At 38.3% G+C, this 19,612-nt stretch overlaps 1 protein-coding gene across 5 annotated transcripts in view; it reads left to right on the plus strand.

Moving 5' to 3' along the window:
• The window catches only part of diaph2 (diaphanous-related formin 2), a 555,642-nt gene that overhangs the window by 160,166 nt on the left and 375,864 nt on the right, over positions 1–19,612 (plus strand). For all 5 annotated transcript variants that reach the window (XM_047353019.1, XM_047353022.1, XM_047353021.1 and 2 more), the window contains exons 11-14: positions 4,438–4,546; positions 7,673–7,783; positions 9,645–9,757; positions 13,820–13,936. In XM_047353019.1, the coding sequence (XP_047208975.1) occupies positions 4,438–4,546; positions 7,673–7,783; positions 9,645–9,757; positions 13,820–13,936 (450 nt within the window). The remainder of the gene's footprint in view (positions 1–4,437; positions 4,547–7,672; positions 7,784–9,644; positions 9,758–13,819; positions 13,937–19,612) is intronic.

The raw sequence follows: 19,612 nt of genomic DNA on the forward strand, positions 1-19,612 counted from the left end.
CAAATCCAGGCCTCCATTGGTTAATAAATTTGATTTCCATTGATGATTTTTGTGTGATTTTGTTATATAGATCTATCTTTTGGCCAGATAACTCCCAAAAACCCAGCTAAAGCACAAGTAAAGTACCAACACCTCACATGGCAACAACTGACCTTTTCGGATCTTTACTCTGGCTATGTCATCACATGAGGGTCATCCTTAAACTCCAAAAATTACATTTGTGTGGTTTCGTGAAAGCTGTAGCACCTAGGAAAAGCAACCTACGTACTGGTGGGCATTTGTTTTAAAACATTCAAGCTTTATAACCTTTGTGGTGCTGCAGTTTTCAATATTTTATTGTTTCTGAAAAGCCATCTGAGGCCCTGAGTGTGCATCCTTTTAAAAGGAAATCTATATTAACAGTTAAAGGACTGATCTAGGTTTGTCCAGTCCAATACACACTTCTATTTAATCCAGTCTGGCATGGAGGGATACACTTTCTTTAAACAGCAGCATACATTTTAGTTGTATAGCTCTTTAATTGCTTGTGTTGCCATATCTTTTTTCAGTAAATCTTAGCTGGTGGGTAACCTGAGCTACACCATTTGAAATCCTTACCGAGGACAAAAATAGGAAGCTCTTTACTGTGCTTACACTTCTAATGTTGAACAGAAAAGATAGAAAGTACTGCTTTTGCAGTCCACTCTCCTTGTTTATTTATATGTTTTTACATAGATTACTCCCCACTGTTAATATCCACACTGCGTTTATCCACTGTGAGCCATCATACACTATATCTACAGATAACTTCAGTGCAAAAGTCTCATTGTTCGGTGTAGCGTTGTCTGTTTATTTTTCTTTGGACACAACTTGCTTGACAGCCTTTAAATTGGAGTTATGCGAGCGTTTCTGTTGTTTCCCACTGGGCCGGACTAGAATAACAACAGCTCAAAGTCAAGTCTTTATGCAGTTGAGGAAATAAACAAACCCACATTTTCAAAAAGCAAAAAAAGCTGAGTTTAGCAAATGTGTCTTAAATTTCTGGGCATCTAAAATGGGGCACGCAGGATAAAACTCAATCATAGTTCATCATCCTGAACTAAATTAACAGTCCAAAAGGATCCAATACTTTTTTTATTCATATTTTTATCAGATGAAGTTTTAAAAAATGTAGATCATGATGTTCCAATTAGCAGATTAATTTCGCCGTTGTGCAGCATTTGCAACTTGAAGTTTGCTAACTTATTTACATCTATTTAATTCCTTCCCTTTCTCTGTGTTCATATAAACTGTTTGCACCTTTACTCATCTCTATAGTACCTGGTCTCATTCCCTGCCTGGAGCAGGCTCCAGAGCAGTGACAACAGGACTAAAGCTGCACATTACTGGGAAAACACAGCAAGCAAAAATGTTGTAGGATGTCGCGATGATGATATGATTTGCAATGAGTAATCAAACTACTCCACTATACTAAGTTAATGTGTTTCTTTTTTTCATATTTAATAACATTACTTAAATTAAATAATTTGCTTTTGCCCACATATGGTGTGTAGGCATTGAAATAATTAGCTGCTTGACAATATAGTTTCTTAAGGACATTTTCTGCAACTCTAAACAGGAATCATGACTTAATCTGTTATTAGGTAATGTCCCTTTACAGCATCAAGCTAGGGATGTCTCCTAATGGAAATATGAGATGAAAATTAACACATTGTTACTCAGGCCAACCAAGATAAAGACGTTATCTGCTGAAGTTAGCAAAATATTTTCATAATACAGATCACAACTGAAGGATACTTTTATTCAATTTACAACCACTTTTGCAGGTAGATGCACTTCATTAGTCAGTGCACTGATGCAGTTTATGAGTAAATTAGAGTCGTGTTCTGTTCAGTCACCACATAGGTTTGATATAAACACATGCATCACTGCTGTTATAACCGTATGGTGGTGGTATATACACTGAATTCCCCTCTATGTCTCACATTACTTTATTCACTCAATCCAGTCACTCAGATAATTTAAAAATAGGTTGAACATAAAGGTCTATGCCACAATCGTAGCCGTGCTTTAAAATGTCCGGATCCTGTAGAAGTGACAGCCGAAGGAGCTGAGGTGTCGCTTTTTTTTCCCTTCTGCTCCAAAACTTCGCTACCAACCAGTGCTGTGACTCTGACTCATGTTCAGCACCGTCTTTGGCTGACAGCATCAAAAGAGAACACGACAAGTTAAGCAGATCTATCTCGCCTGTTTTGTAGCTACGTCTGAACTGGCTTTAAAGCTGCTCAGTATGCGGCTTGTCATGTTTTTCAGTGACTTTGTAATGTCTATCACAGGCTTCTTCCATTTATCTCCATGTAAGCCTTACTCTGCACATATGGTCCTATTGGTCAGACCCCTGATCTCCCCTGCTCACTGATCAACTGCTAATCACAAAGGTAGTAGAAGATGCAACGGCAACTGTGTCTGGTTTGTTTGATTAAACATGTTTCTGCACATCTGCAGTGCCTTGCGAAAGTCTTCAACTTTTGAGCCTTGAACTTTTTCACATTTTAACACATTACAACCACAAACTTCAACACGTTTGTTATGCTTGTGGGACGAAAGGCAAATATACATCAAAATCATGCACTACTTTGTACGGAAAGGCATATAAGAAAATACTTTGCAGAACCACCTTTCTGCATTTACTGTGGTTTAAATGTAGTGTAAATTGAGAATTTGTGTTGGAGAGTTGTTGATATTTTCTAAACATCATAATCCAGTGCATTTTAAACCCAACAGCAGTGTCAGACAGACTGGTTTAACCCAAAAATAAAATTACCAAACACAAGCTCAGTGGTATGGTATACCAGTACAGCAAGGAACGTTCAGGCGTCAACATTGAAGAAACCAAGCAGTAGCTACACAAACGGACGTCTCAACACAGAAGAGCCAAACCCATTGGGTCAAGAATCAGTGGTTCTTTTGCCTCTCAAGGACAAGGGGCACTTGTTTGAGTACAGCAATGTGCAAATTTTGGACAGGGAATACAGGTGGTTTGAGAGAAGATTGAAAGAAGCTGTCGATGTTCAACATAAAAAAAAACAACACTGAACAGAGGAGGCGGCCTCAGATTCAATCATTCCAAAACCTACTCTGCAGCCCTGACCCGTCTCCCCAGGTGCTTTTCCAGCAATAAACACCTTGGAATATTTGAACAGAACAACTTGCATGCTATCTTTAGGGATATGTTTGGATCATCAAGCAACAACGGCTCAAACACTGAGCTAAATAGAGGATAGGGTCAGGGACTTGTGTCCTCAATGCCCCATTAGTGACTTCAGTGGCCCTATTAGTGCGGTTGTTCTGACTACCACCATCTTCAGTGATTGAGAGGCAAAACATCTTCAAGAAACAAAATATGTTGTCTAGTTACCCTTAGCATTTAGAATTGTCATGTCCTAGATGACTGAGAATCTGCACCATGATATTGTTTCATAACTTCATTCTGCGTTAAACTTCTCTTCAGCGTCATCCCTGACCTGCCCCATGTGCTCCCTGGTCTTCATGATGCTGTTAGTTCTCTGAAGTCCTCCAACACACCTCTGAGACCTTCACAGAACAGCTGTAGTAACACTGAGAGTAAAATATGCAAAGGAATTTACTTAGAAAGTGATATTTGAGGGCAGTTAATTGCACTCGATTTTATTTAGGGGCGTCAGAGTCAAGGAGAATTAATTCAAATAAACCCCACACTGAAATTGGTTTCACTTCAGTTATGTAGTGTTTTTTTATTGTTCTCATAAAATCTAAATAAAATATAAGACAATTTGCAAGGGGACAACATGTGTGAAGTCCAGAGACCTGGTGTAAATGGGTGCGTGTGCATCAAGTGGGACTTCTTTGCTGGATAAATCAGGGAGAATGTGTCTCAAAACCTAAAGCTCAGTTTATGCTAGTTTTTATAGCTCACATGTACTCAAAATGCACATGATTTTTCAATCAAATTCAGATTATCACTCAAAGGGCATCTGTTTACTTCTACTTCAGTGTGTTTGCAACACGGGAATTTTTGGTTCTCAATTTAAACTGTGAAATGATCATGTACTCTAAAATGAGCTGCCTCGAGCCCTTTTAAACACTCATTTGCTTAGCCTTTTCAATAGGTTTGCTTTCACATTAGTCAACCAGATAAATTTTATTACAGGCACTTTAATAGGCCGCATTTGCAGCCAAAGCCTATTTTGTTGTTCAGGCTTACCTTGGTAACGGCAAGGTGAAGTCCAAATAGCCTATTGCAGCAATGACAGAGAGGATTTCACACAAATAAAAAAAATAATTAGTTGCATTTGCGTGGGTCCGTAAACGTTCACACCAACACATGAGAACAGATAAGAAGGCTTGTGTTTGAGCCTTAAATTGTGAAACAATGTCTTGTCTGTGAGGTGTTGAAAGTGTTTGCTTGCTTTTTCCCAGCCTGGATAAGATTCTGGCTGCCATGACAATTGCTGCAGAGAGGAACAATAAAGAGCGGTTTGCTCCGATTGTGGAGGGACTGGAGAACCACGAGGCCCAACAGCTCCAGGTGAGTAATTAGCCATGCACGCAGCACGATCAAACAACAAGCCTCACAATGATCCAAATACCTTAACACTGCTGTGAAGTGGCGCAGTGAAAAATAATTGCCTGAAAACCTAAAACTGAGATTAAAAAAAATCTTAGAAGAAAGTTCTTGTTTTATGTCCACAGTGGACACAAAGCAGACAGTGTTGTTCACAGAACATGTTATTTTTCTGTAGGATCCTAATGGGAGCAGACATGACTCAAACTGACAGTTATGCCTCTCTATGCTGTGTTTAGTCCATTTATACCTCAATCTCAGCTGTATTACTACACCTTTCATTCTTTCTGTCTTCACGTCAACTTGTCCACATGACAAGATGTGATCAGGGGGCTATTGTAATTCACCGAATGCTCCATTGCCACTTCTTTATTAAAAGAAAACACCTGCCTCATTGAGCGCCTTCACCGAATGGCTCCTTTCCTTTTGGAAAAACACATAAAAAGATGAAGTAAAACAAAGATATTGAGCTCCTCTTTGTTTGTTTTTTTGGCTCCCATCGTTCTTTGTCATGTTTCCTCTTGCTGCTTTTACTTATCTTTTTTTCTCACATCCCTAAAATACTTCCTCTTGCTTTTTTCTTTGTTGCTGTCAACTTAAATCTCAGAGGACTGTGTGAGAAAGGGCAACAAAGCAGCAGTCCGCTCCTCATCTTCACCAGTGTTCTCCAGGAACAGGGAAAAAAACTATCTAACAGCAACAACAACACCTCTCGAAGCATGTTTTTTTAAGAGTCCAAAGCCAGGAATTACTTAAGGAATTAGATTTAGCTGCAGGGCCTGAGAAGTCATGAAAAAAGTCATGAAAGAAACTGATGAGGTGGGCGGTGGAGGAGAAACAAGATATTCTTTTATTAGTAGGCTGTTGTTTTCCTTTAAATTTTGCCATTAATGAAATGAAGCTCTGCTAATTGTGGAGTAAATTACAATGCTTTGCTGATGCAGGGGTTTTGGGGAAATTAATAGACTTTAAATCCAAAGCCCATGATGGTCTGCACAGCTAGACTTTGCTAATGTGATTAAAATGTGTTTTTTAGTGTAGTTCAGGCTAAAAAATCAAATAAAAATACAGTGATTCTCCCTAAAAAGGTGAAAATAGTTCAACTCTTCCTATACCAATTTTGTTTTAAGATTATTTCATGTTTTCCTTGTCTAACGCTTTATACGAGAGAAATTCTGCCCCAGAGGTCCTCAAACTGACAGTGAGAGGAAGCAGTAACAGGATCTAAGGTTTTGAGTCCAAAAACAGATATGACAGCCCCAAAGAATCAGCTCAGCTGTGACTCTTATTAATAACACACACCAACATAGAGTTGCAGGGTCAAGGTTTAAGAAGCCAGCATTTCAGATTTTGTCCATGGGACTCATTCAGCCTGCTATTGTCGATTGTCTATCAAAGGAAAAGTGCCTCATCCATGGCTAGCTCCCTAGAAACACCTTACTACTCATTATAATTCATCTGCTATTTCCTCTTCCTAACCCCCACTCATCCATCCCTCCACCCACGCTGCACACAAACTCGTTTTTCACTCTTTCTTGTTCCAATATATCCATTAATAATGCACATCTAGTCAATAGACTCAAAGAACTGGACTGTGTTTCACATTTCTTCCGTTTCTTTCTTTACTTTTCTCCTCAGTATTGCAGTTTAGGTTGTGAAGAACAATAATGAAACGAGTACTGACTAACAGAACACATCATTAAGCAACATAAACCAAACATTATAAATTTTGCATAAACAGTTCCATCAATCTTAGACTGATGGAAATCTTGTTAATGTCACTTTAAAAGGTTCCTCATTTGTAAGGAAAACACATCTGTTTGTTTGAAATCCATAGTATGTGTGTGCACCCATGAAAATCTTGCCAAATCCTCTCTGTCAATACATCGCAGCTTTTGGTGGTGGCAATGTGATGGTATGGGCAGCGTCTCCCTACCTGGGAAAAGGACATGTTTTGTCATGATTGAGGCCATCTCAATGCAGAAAGATATTGAGATGAGATTCTGCAACCAGTGGCAATCTAATATCTCCATTCTTAGGGATCAAATACGATCCTACAAGATGTCAATGCTTGGCCCCACAGAGCAGGGTTCATCAGAGATTACCTTCAGAGTGGAGAGGATGGAATGGCCTTCCTGCAGCCCTGACCTCAACCCCATTGAACAATTGTGGGATCAGCTCAGGCATGCTGTTCCTGCTAAACAGACCAACACAATCAAATTGCCTGACCTGCGACAAATGCTGGCTGAGGTATGGGATGCTATCCTCATGCTGGTGAGCAGCATGAGGAGGACGTGCCAGGAGGCTGTTGTCTTGAATGGTTCTCACACACACACTGTTTTTTTAAATGGAGGAATTGTTAAATAGCCAAATATCCCTTGTTTCTTCAAACTTCAATCAACCAATGTAATAAATGACACAAAACTGGAGTCAATAGTAGATTAAGCTGTTTGCTGTTGGCAGAGAGGATTTGACAAGTCGCATATATAACCCTGCTGTTCACACCGCAAATGCATTTTTCTTACAAATAAGCACTTTTCAAAGGGAAATAAACAGGCTTTCCAACAATAGAGAATTTACTGCCAAGAAGCATGGCTGCAACATAGAAATAATTGACCAAACACAAATGTATTTTGATGCACCAATCAATTGGACAGATTTCCACTCTGATCAGGGATCAGGTGCTCTTAAAATCAAATTTTTCTTTTGTCCTAAATTCATTAAACACCTTAAAGATAAGAACTGCCAATTTTTCCAGTTTCTAAACTTTTTTCATAGGTTAGTTTAAATCACATAAAGGTCAGGTACATATGCTTCGAGGCACAAATTGGGATATTGTAATTCTTTTTACTGTTTAAAACTACTACCTCTATCAAAGAATATGTAGTTTTTTCTTTTATGATGTGTAGGCTCTAGAGAGAGGCAAAGAATCCAAATCCGCAATTCAGACTTTAGAGTCAGTCAGAAATTAGCATCTGCCAAGAAAAGCCTAATCAGTGCATCTCTAATTATAGTTGGACTTTTAATTTCTACCATTAGCTTCTTCCGCTTTCCTCAAAAAAGTTATCTTTTTATTTGTCTGATCTACAGGTAGCCTGTATGCAGCTGATTAATGCCCTGGTCACCTCGCCCGATGATCTGGACTTCCGGATACATCTACGCAACGAGTTCCTCCGATGCGGCTTAAAGAAGATCCTTCCTGTGAGTTATCAGAGAGCAACCGGCAATCAGACGTAGATAAACCCTGACTTTGTTGAAGAGGATGTGGCCTAAACATTTAACATATTCTTGATCTGTCAAGTGAGATCAACGAGAAGTTAATTTGGTTCAATTAATTCCTATATCAAAGCAATTATTTGTTTATTACTTTGCCTTTTGGAAAAACCTTTCAATGTTGCGCATTTAGAACTTTAAAAGTAATTTCTCATTGTTTTTATTACAATCAGAGAATTAAATCAAAGAATCCTTTTGTTTTATTGTTTTTCTGTATTGATTTTTGATAAAATGGAAGTGATTTCTTCCATTCACAAAGAAAAAATTTAAAGCAGTTGGCATGATTAGTAGTAGAAGGGCTTATGGAAAGTGTGATGCAGAGCTCGCACCTCTGCACACACGGGTCATTCACACGAGCCGAAGGCGAGTGAGCTCCAGCTCATCACTCAAACTCTCATTTGTTGCAAGTGGGGTGAACGTGTCACAGAGCCGGTTGTTAATAAGTCATCCCAGCTGCTCCTGTTGATTTTTACAGTCATTACTTTAATTATCTCCATTTCTGCCCCCCTGATATGAAAGAGCCTCTGTGTACAGTCGTGTATGAATCCCACATTTACCACTTTTATGGCCCACATTCAGCGTGACACTTTCATCTAATTATGAGTTATGCTCAGGCGTGTGTAGTTGTTGGCTAAGAAATAGTGAAGTCCGCAGGATAAGAAAGCACAATTTGTTTTGCTCTGATAGTCCTTGGCCGTCTATGTTTGGCTCCCCTCCTTTTCTGCTTCCTTTACTTTTGTGTCTTTGTGCATCTCCCTGCAAACCCGTGTTGGTTGCTAAGGACAGATGGTGCACCCTAAAAATGGTGCAAGGTGATTGATACCTACAGAAATTGGGTTACATTTGGCTGTGTCTGAGTGTATAAACTCCACTGCTGGTGATTCATAGGGAAGTTGTAAAGAGCACCTCTGTGTCCCCTTGTGGCTGGTACAGGTGTGCAGGAATTGGCTGTCGGAAACTGTTGGCGATGAAATCGTTGTTTTCTTTTTTTCCAGGACAGTTATTGTTCTTTGCAGAGGTTTTTCACGTTTTGTCAACTTTTAACCACAAACTTTAAGGTATTTAGTTGGAAGTTATGTGATCAACCACAACAAGGTAGTGCATAATTGTTGGCTGAAAGACAAATGATGCTGAAGTATAAATTGAGCATAATTGTAGATAGGATAGTTGTCAGCCACCTTGGTTCAGTGCTTTGTAGAACCAACTTTCAGTGAAATTACAGTTGCAGGTTTTTGAAAAAATAGCTCAAGCTTTGTCAGATTGGATGGGAAGCATCTATGAACAATAATTGTCAGGTCTTGCCAAGGATTCTCAGTATGATTCAGGTCTAGACTTTGACTGGGCCGTTCTAGCACATGGTTATGCTTTCATTTTAACCACTCTATTATAGTTCAGAGTGTATGTTGACATTGGTTCTGCTGGAAGGTGAACATCTACCCCAGTCTCATGTCCATTGGAGCCTCTAACAGATATCTGTTTTAGCTCCGTCCATCTTCCTCTTACCTCTGACCAGTTTCCTGTTCCTGGTAAAAGAAGAAAAGCATGATGCTGCCTCCACCAACACTCCATAGATATACACATAACACACAAAATCCAGTAAGGTGCTTTGTAGTTTTTAGTTGTAACTTAACAGAATGTGACAAATTTCAATGGGGTATACATGGCGAATACATTTGAAAGGCATTTCAGTTTAAAGTAATGCAACAGTCTGGCGAGATGTTTTAAGCCTCATGCTACTTTGTGTTTTATATCACACTGTATGAACTCCAAAACTTTTACTGATTTTCAGGAGATAAAAAAGACAGAAGAGTTGGACATCCAGCTGAAGGTGTTCAATGAGAACAAAGACGAAGACGCTATTGAACTTTCCCATCGCCTGGATGACATCCGTGCTGAGATGGAATATCCTTTTGTTTTTTGTGTTGATACATAGAGGTGTGATGTACAGTCCTGCAGAAGTAGCTGTGAGTCGGTGCGTATTCTCGGTTGGTCCAGCTTTGCAGGCTAAATCCGCCTCATGGCTTTGTTCATTAGAGGAGGATTAAATGAGTCAAAGCACAATATCCCACTCCATCCCTAGACAGGTATACTTGGTAAATAACTCAGTCATCTTAACCTACAACCTCTTCAGTCCATTTGTTCATCTCCTCCGATCCTTCTCCTCTTCTCCTTACTTTTTTTTCCTCTGTTAAAGACTTTAGTAAAACACAAGACAAAAGTAAGAAATACCATTATCATGTTTAAGGTACCTTTAAGGTCAATAAGGTAATTTTCCCAATAACATGAGTGAAACTCATGTGATATAGATTGATCTCACAACAGTAATATATTTCAGGGTTTTATTTCAGTTTTTCAAAAAAGACCACTAAAAAGGGCCTTTTAATACAGTAATGAGATGTTATGGCCAGAATTCAATTCAAAAATACTTTACTAATTCCAAAGGGAAATTAGGTAAACCATAAAAGTCAAGACAACTGACTTCAGTTGTTCAGCAGATGGTCCTTGACACCCTCGACACACACCGTAATCACGTGGTGCTGTATTCAAGCATGCCAACAGAAAGTTTATTGGAAGGAAAAAGTGTGACAAAAATGTACCCAAGAAAGTCATTTTCATTTTTCCCTCAGCTGATGAGCTTTATAATAATAATAATTATTTTTTTTTTTCAGGACTTGACACCTATCCACAATGCCAAAAGTACAAATACCTGGTTAAACGACCATGGGATCACTGTACTCCGTAGTTTCTCCATGAAGTATTGTCAAGTAAAAGATGAGAGACCTTAGTTAAAAAGCAAATGAGCTGAAGGCCGCTATTCAAGCAACCGGGGCCTCTTGATACCTCAGCAGTGCCTGAGGCCCATGGCTTCTATGTAAGACCACACTGATTCAGTAATTCATGCAAAAACGCCCCAACAAAATATTAAGTGCAGATACTGCACGTCAAATAGACATATTTCCTGTGTGCCGTTTTCTACCATACTATTTATCTCCACTGAACTTTACATCAGCTTACTTGGAAAAGGTACTCTGAACAGCCAGCAATGACCCTTTGTGGTTTACCCCCCGGCTAGGGGGAGTCGGCAGTCTTCCCAAGATTGTATCAGCCATAAAGTAATATTTTTGTATTAAAAATAATTTTTGTTGGTCTTTTCTTATTTTTGATAGGTTGAGGTTTTGGATTTTCATTACCTGAAAGTCATAACCGTCAAAATTAATGGAAATGAATGCTTGAAAACTTACACTGTGGGTAATGAATCTATTTAACAAGTTTCACTTTTTGAACTGAAATGGTGAAATTAAACAACTTTTTGGCTATGTTCTTATTCACTAAGATTCACCTGTAGCTGTACTTATTGTTTCTTCACACCAGTTCATACAAACAACATTTTATCACTAGCTTTCCAGCATTTGGCTCAGAAATCTCGACATGCAAGTAATAAGAGGAGCACAGATTTAGTCCTGAGTGGCAAACTTCTTCTGGCATCTGAGAGAAGAGCTCTTTAATAATTCAGAAATCTTCTCTCAGGCCAAGTATGAATAGCTGACATTGTGAGCAGACGAACTACACTCTGACATTATGTAGATGTTCGTTCCTGCAACCGTTTTTTTTTTTTTTTTTTGCCCGCAGCTCTTGTAAGAGCATAAAAGTGCCACTGTGAGTGGCAGTTTGAGGGGAGGAGTTGCATGTGTGTGCATAGAGATGGTTTGCGGGGTGTAGCTGGATTAATGATGTGCTTCAGCAGGTTCACAAATGAGAAGGTCCAATGTTTGTTTCCAAGACAATGTGGTATTGATCTGTGAGGTATGGCCCTGATTGGAAAACCCAGGTTACCTTTTGTCCTTTTGTCTGCATGGAACCCACACACACTGGCAGAACTTCTACCACCTGAACATTGCACATGACTTGTTTCTCCCAGCGGTTTCATAAATATTAACCTGAAGAGACTCTTTACCCTCTGTCCAGCTCCAGGTCCAGGTGCTGAGAAGACGACTCCAGGCCCCTAATAAATATTAATGAACTGTGGAATGGTGATTGATTGACTCCTCTATAACTGGCCTACATCACACTTGACTGCCACTCATGTTTATTCATTATTTGGAGAGAGAGTATAAAGAGATGGAGAGAAACTGAGGGTGAGGAAACGAGCTTCGATTGGGTGAAGGGGTGGGCACTGAGGAGCTCAGTGTTTTATATCAGGGTTATGTCCGAAGTTTAGTGATAGATGAATGTAGCTCAGCTCTCTCCCGGGGCGAGCTCCTTCTCCCTTCTTCTGAAACACGGCTGTGGTGGTTATAATTGAATCTCACAAGGCTGATCATTCTGCCGGGCCTTTTATGCAGGTAGTGCAGGGGAGAGAAATGATACCTTAGAAGAGCTTAAACTCCTCTCTCTGTTTCTAAAAAAAAAAAAAAATAATTTAAAGCATTTTAATTACAGGCACTGTTAACATTGATTAGGAGAACGGTGAAACAGCTTTTAAAAGCATTGATCTTTTCCAAATGCAGTGAGGGATCTGGGAAGTGGACCAACCCATAGATCACGAACACATTTCTTCTGCATCTGTGTGTTGCCTGTGGCAGTTGATGACATTGTGGGTATTTTGTTTAAATATTTTAATGCAGATTGTTAAGATCTATGAGTTATGCTTGGATTTCAGTCATTTCTGGAGGCGTAGCAGAGCACGCTCTCTTCAGGCTACGTTGTCGCTTTAGAAGTCTACTTACACCCATCATGGGCAGGAATGTAATAATTATTTTGGGCTTTTATTCATTTTATTTAAACCTTGGTAATAAAACGTGCAACTGCAATGATTTCGAATGACATGAATTGGGTGCATAAGTTTGGGTCAAAGTTTTATTTATATATACAAGCTCAGTTTTATTTTTGATTCACCATGGTCATATTTAGCCAACTTTGCAAACTTCCTGTCATCGAAATGTATAATTTGCATGTATAATTTTCAACCTCGGTGGACTTTCTCAAATCCACAAATTCAAATGTTTGCAACCAATTCTTGGTTTGGGAAATTACTGCAGCTGTTTGTCATACAGCCATTCCACCCTGGAAAAACATTGGTTCATGTGCATCATTAAAAGCTATCTATGATAAGTGTATGTAAACTTCTGAACAGATATGATGAGCCCCCATGGTTAAATTCTGCTTTCTCTGGTAGTAAAGTTACACATTTTTATAAATTATTTTCTTTTTTTGGGATTCACTTTGAGAAAATTATCTGAAGTATGTTTTTACTATACTGTTTATGCACATCCTTTCCTGCAACATGCATTGTTTCTGAGTTTGTAATTTCAGTTTCTTACATCTTCTTTGAGCAGTTGAAAAGTCGAAACAAATACTTAAAATGAGAATGTATTGTTCATTAGATTTAATCTTAAAGTATTAAAAGTCCTGCTAGATATACCAGTTGCTTTAGATGTCAAGCTATCATTAGATCCTCCTTTGGAGAGCAAAGCTAAGACACACAATCAATACCTTTTGCAAATTTAATAGCCTAACATTTTGCTCTTGCGTGCATTCCAGTTTCAATATATGGGTTCAGCCTCACATATAAAATATCAGATTCTCAAGACTTTTTGGTGTAGAAAATTAAAGCATTCTTTGACTTTTTTATGTAATTAGCTTCGTATTTCTTGAAAGGTCTGGAATGACAGGTGAACCTGTGGGAGCCTCCTTCAATGCCAGTCCCCGTTTTCAACTTAGCAGTTTAGTCTGTCATAGCTCCCCTGAGAGACAACAGGAAAGAGAAATTATTTATCTGTTGACTTTTGTGTGATGTCTGTCAGAGAAGCTGAGCTGCAATCTTGAGAAAAAAATGCTTCTAATGAAAACAAACTATAATAAAGCTTTAAATGTTCATAGAAGTTAAATAAGTTTGTCAAACTGAATGCCTTATAGCCATCTGATTTAAGAAAAAGTTGTTTTTCCCTAACCTTGCTCTGTCACTGATATGAATGAAGTTTACCATCTCCTGTCAAACATGGTGAAAGACACCGCTTCGGAGCCCTACTTTCTGTCAATCCTTCAGCATCTACTGCTTATCAGGAATGACTATTACATCAGGTAAGTTCTGTTTAGGTTTTACATACTGTTGGCCTTGTATTGACTGATGACCTGGTGAGGCTTGCTCTCTCTCTGCTTCTGTAGCTTCTTGACTTGTTTTTTTCATAGCAGATACAATAACTACTAACCCATCCTTTTAAATTTAACTTTCATGCAGGCACTATTTCTAACAGTACTAAATAAACTACCCTCACCTGTTTTACATTTGCATTTAAAAATGTAAAGGCAAATTTGAGCTATCTGTATCCTTTAATAAATACAGATACCTGTTAAAGGTGTGTTTGGTTTATTAGAAAGACTCATTGACTTAACATGGGCAGGTGAGTTCTCAACAGGCAGCTGTTCCCTGCTTATTGCATTTTAAACCCTGTAGCAACATGTTCAATAAAGGTGGATGTACCTTTCTGTGTGGAAGATTTAATGAGATAAATAATCAAGATATTTTACTACCATATTCAAGTTTGGGATCAAGGTTGGTGAGAAACCTCTGATTGAACTTTGTAAAGATCTATTTCTCATTAAAAATGTAATCCCTAATTATATCAGTAATATTTTTTATGGCACAACTTAAAGTAGTCCTGTTGTACTACAGCTTTAAAGTGTCTTTCTGTTGAGAACTCAACTGAGAGACGTTTTGGTGAAATTTGTGGGTTTTTTGTCATGCTGCTCGTTATGAAAAGTTTGACGGTCATTGGGGTGGAATAGTATAGTCTAGCTGTGACCAGGTTATATATTTTGGTTTTATTGTTTTCTATGTATGGTTGTCCATAAAAATATCAAATGTGCTTTTTTGTGTTCTATAAATCTCGAATTATGGTTTAAACCAGTTAATTTAATTCACTATAGCACCTTTTTTGCAAAGGGATTCAGAAATACAGCATAAACGTTAAAACATGATGTAAAAAGGAAAAAAGTTAAAACATATATACTATAATAAGAATGTCCAACCAATAATATGAAAACCTTACAATGTAGAACAAGTTCAGGATCAAATGGAGTCCAGATTCCTTTAACAGTTTTAAAAAGGTGCGATTAATGCTTTGCCTGATTTATTTTGGGATTTAGCCAATTCGACAAACTTACTGTTAACCTATTAATAATAGGTTAATTTATTAACTTATTCTTAACAGGTGAGAAAAAAACGTGTCTTTTTATCCAGTGTCTGTATATATCTGGTTCCTTACGAAAGAGTATTGGAGTCAATTCTCTTTTCCTTTTCAGAATAAAGTCAAAATATTGATCATAAAGTGCAAACTAATATCTTGAAAAGGCTCCTAAACAATGTGCTTCCACAAGATGTTTATATGTTGAAATAGAATACAATTTAAGAAAGAAATTCTTCCTTAAATTGTATTCTAAGGTATAGTTAGTTGCACGTTTACATAAGTCAGTTTTTATTTCAAATGTATTGTTAATATGCTCTTTTCTCGTCATTTCATCTTTAATCTTAAAACAGGTAAACAACAAAACAATGCTTCCTCATTTTGTCTCTCCAGATGACTCTAATGCTCTGTCGTAGGTTCTTACAATAAATCCAGAGATATGTTCCCTTACTCGCCATTTTTCTAATAACATTAACCTCTAACTGCCTGAAAGCTACAAACCAAAATATTGTTTGTAATTTTTTTGGGTCACTTCCTCCAGATTCATGCTACCAGCTGTAGCTTGAATCATTATCTAGGACAGAATTTAACATACTGATATCCGTATGTTAAATTCTACAAATTTGTAGAACTCCAGCCAACAGCCTTAATCGGATGAGTGTTGGATGTGTTGCACAGGAGAAAGCAGTTGTTAAATAGGATGTGATCAGTATTTGTTTGCACAGTCTGAACGATCGTTATCTGGGGAGCAGCTCCAGTCAGGACATCGTTTTGTTTTGTAGAGAATTAAGCCACCAACAGGCTCTGTTCTTAGCCCAATGTTTGAAAAGCAGATGAGTCAGTGACTGTAAAATGTGTGTGACTCCTTTTTAATAGAGACGCTCTGATAAATATCAAGCTGCGTCAGAACTTTTCACAGAACGGAGACTTAAAAAAGAAAGTTAGAAGATAACTGCAGGATGAGAGGAGGTAGATTAATTTACCAAAGACAAGTTGCTGTCCCTTGGAGTCATGAATAAAACATTCCTCATCTATTCGGGGGAAGTGAGAAATAGAATTCACATTAACTATCCAGTTTCACCAGGTCTACCTGTGCTTCGTTGTCTATGTACAGCTCCAGGACGCAGAAGTATGATGGGATCAGTAGAACTGCTCGTGCAAAAAATTTGAAGTGTTTTTAAAAAAATGTTTTCAAATTCTTTTCCCCTCAGCCTTCAAAACTACATAATGCAAGTGTAAACTCAAAACACAAACATTAAGAGCAGAAATGCATCATGACCGAGGAATTTTATTCCCTGTTCATCACAGCTGTGGATTTTGGAAGATGCAGAACTAATGTGGTCCATGCAGCTTTTTCAGATAAATACAGTATTTTTTTATGACTTTGTCTCGAAAGGATTTCAGGTTTGCGGTTGAACAAGGTGAATGTGAGAGCACTCTGAATTTATACCAATTTACAGAGAAACATGGAGAACTTGTGCCGTGCGTATAAGTTTGGTTCTCTATGCTGTGCTTTTCAGAAGTAGTCATAACTCCTCAAACTTTTTCACATTTTGTTATGCTGCAACCACAAACCTTGATGGATTTTATGCAAAAATGTAAAATAATTTTAACTAGAAGGGAAAAGCAATTTATTTTTTACAAATCTCAATAGCTTACGGTGCACACATATCCATCCCCTCTAAGTCAATACTTAATAAAACCACCTGCTGCTATTACAGCTGCAAGTCTTTTTGAGTATGCATCCACCAGGTTTTTGTTTTTCGAGATGAAAAGTTATGTGATTATCAATTTGTAAGTCTTGCCACAGATTCTCAGTTGGACTTTGACTGGACCATTCTTACACAGAAACATGCTTTGATCTAAATCATGCCTTTGGAGCCTCTTACAGGTTTTCTCTCAGGATTGAATTGCATTTGTCTCAATCCACATTCCCATCAACTCTTACCAGCCTCCCTGCTGAAGAAAAGCATCCCCACAGCATTATGCTGCTACTACCATGTTTATAATGGGGATGGTGTGGAATGGTATTGTGGAATGCCAGATTTCCACCACACATAGCATTTATATTGTAAGTAGGCTCAAACATTTAATTTTAATCTCGTCTGACTGGAGCAGCACCTTCCATATTTTTGTCCCTTACAAGGCTTGTGACAAACTGCAGTCTTCCATTAAGACCAGTTTTCTTGTTGACAACTAATAGTTGTCCTGTCAACAGCTTCTCTTCACTGCACAGTGAATTTCTGCAGCTCCTGCAGAATTACCTTTCACCTTTTGGCTGCTTCTCTTATTGATGCTCTCCTCATCATTTTAAACAGACTGCAGTGTCCTGGTAGGTTTGCAGTTGTGCCATTATCTCGCCATTTTCAGATGATAGACATGTTTGTGTCGGCCTATTGCATAAAATCCACATAAAATGCATTGTTTGTGGTTTTGGGGTGACAAAAATAGTTGTAAATACTTTTTAAAGGACCTGTATTTGCTCTTTTGTTTTTATTTTAATCAATTCATCACCTTTCATTGTCAGATATACAGTATCATTAAGCTATCGTTTATCAAACTTTGTAGTCTTTTCTGTCAACTCAAAAGTCTAGTAAAATACTAGTTTTTTTCACCTCCAGGGCTGCATTTATTTTTGATAATTAATCTTTCTTTGCAAGTGTATTGAATTGGAACACATCAAACCCACCCAGTAACTATATAGCAGATCTACCCTTTTGGAGCCTGGTGATATGGGGATTACACTGGTTATGTGGAGCAAGGCTGGATCAAGTGGCTGCGGCTGAGCTGAACCACAAGTTATCACCAGAAGAAATGAAGGTGCCAAGAAAAAGAAGAGGTTGAGGATGATACTGGGGACATATGCTCACTTCGGGAGCCCATCCCTGCCCACTGTGGAAGGGCCCTGACAGTTCTGGGTCACTCTCTCCGTCTGTAGTTATCTCCACCCAGTCTCTGTCTGCTTGGTGGCGGCAGCGGAGGACGAAGGGAAAATAGTGTGGCTTATTGAGATAATAATGTGGTGTGCATTCGTGACAGTTGTAAGCCGAGTCCCACAGTGCTTAAGCCATGCAGGGCGACGCGTGAGCTTTCCCCGGCTTGTGCCAGTCATGAGTGGGTGAATCCAACCAGCTCAAGATTAATGTTGGGCATTTCATGCTTTCAAAACAGTACACCTAAACGCTGGTTTATTCTTATTTACTTTGTCAGAAAACGTCATTATTTTTTTTACATTTCTGCTTCCAGTGTGATATGCCTTGTCCACCCACAAGGTATCACAGTGAGAAAATAGACTTTAAAATTATCTGCTAGAATTAAAAGGGCTGATATTAACTCTGTTTCATTTCATGTTTGATGGCAACAAAGTGCTATGATGTTCTTTTTTATTTTCTCGCTGACATATTTTGTTTATGTGCAGTTTTGGTCTTTTTGGACAAAATTAACCTACCTGGCAGCAGACACTTTGTTCACAGTTCTGCCTGCTGTAATCAATTATCACATTTTAGCTGCAGTGATATTTTTCATGCAGAACCAACAGACAGCCAAGCCTTTGATCAGACTGAAGTCCTTACCTAATCTAAGTTGACTTAAAACCTCAGGCTTTCAGAGATCTGTGGTTATAAATCAATTGGACAATCCAGAGGAAGCTAAAAATATTAAACTCCAACATATTTATGGACGAAGGTGGATCTTTTACTGTCATCCACTGTTGTAAAATAACAAAACACATTAAGGCGCAGTTGTTTTCTTCAATATGAATTTTAATGGAGATCAGAGAGACTTAACCAACAGCTGTAATTTGGATTTACTTCTGTTCCTTAAAACAAACTGAATAATTTCCTATGACTATTTAATCAGATGATTGTTTTCCAGATGCTTACAGGTTTCTATTTAATAATTATTCTCCAACCACTCACTTCACATTTATCTACCCAAACATCCACACAAATTAGTTAAGTACTCTAGGATTATACACCAGATCAACTGTTGGCCTCTGGAAAGAGCTGTAGCACAGGTGAGGCAGTCTTTTTTTTCCGTCTTCAGGATAGTACATTGGTTCTCTCAGAAGCTCATGATTACTCTGTTGTTTGTTGAATGCAGTGCATGAACTCTTTAGCGCAGCATTTGGACATAACTATGTTTCCGTTAATTTCAAAGTTTACATTTGGCATCGCCCAGAAGCAACTTCATGCCTATAGGTATATTTGGAGTCATGTAATCATTTTCTTGAAGTGGATTGAGGATAAATTCAGGTTTAAATCAGTTGCCTAAGCTGTAGTACGAAAGGCCCTCTGTACTGATGAATGGTTTAAACGAAATGTCCCATGGCAAACAGCTTCATTTCGTACCCAACGTTTTCAGCTACGAGATGACTAAAACTACTGAGTTACGAAATGGCGAACGGCAAATAACCAGCAGCCGTACAAAAGGCTTCAAATACATCTTTATTGAAACCACTCTTTACTGGAGTTCTCAAACAGTCTGCTTTGGAAATGATTTTCCCTTCAGCTTTCTCATTGTGTGTTGTGACCAGATATCTGGTCCTCGTCCAGCTGTGTTGCCGTTTGCAACA

Source organism: Girardinichthys multiradiatus, chromosome 23 (genome assembly GCF_021462225.1).
Source record: "Girardinichthys multiradiatus isolate DD_20200921_A chromosome 23, DD_fGirMul_XY1, whole genome shotgun sequence".
NCBI classification, from domain to species: domain Eukaryota; kingdom Metazoa; phylum Chordata; class Actinopteri; order Cyprinodontiformes; family Goodeidae; genus Girardinichthys; species Girardinichthys multiradiatus.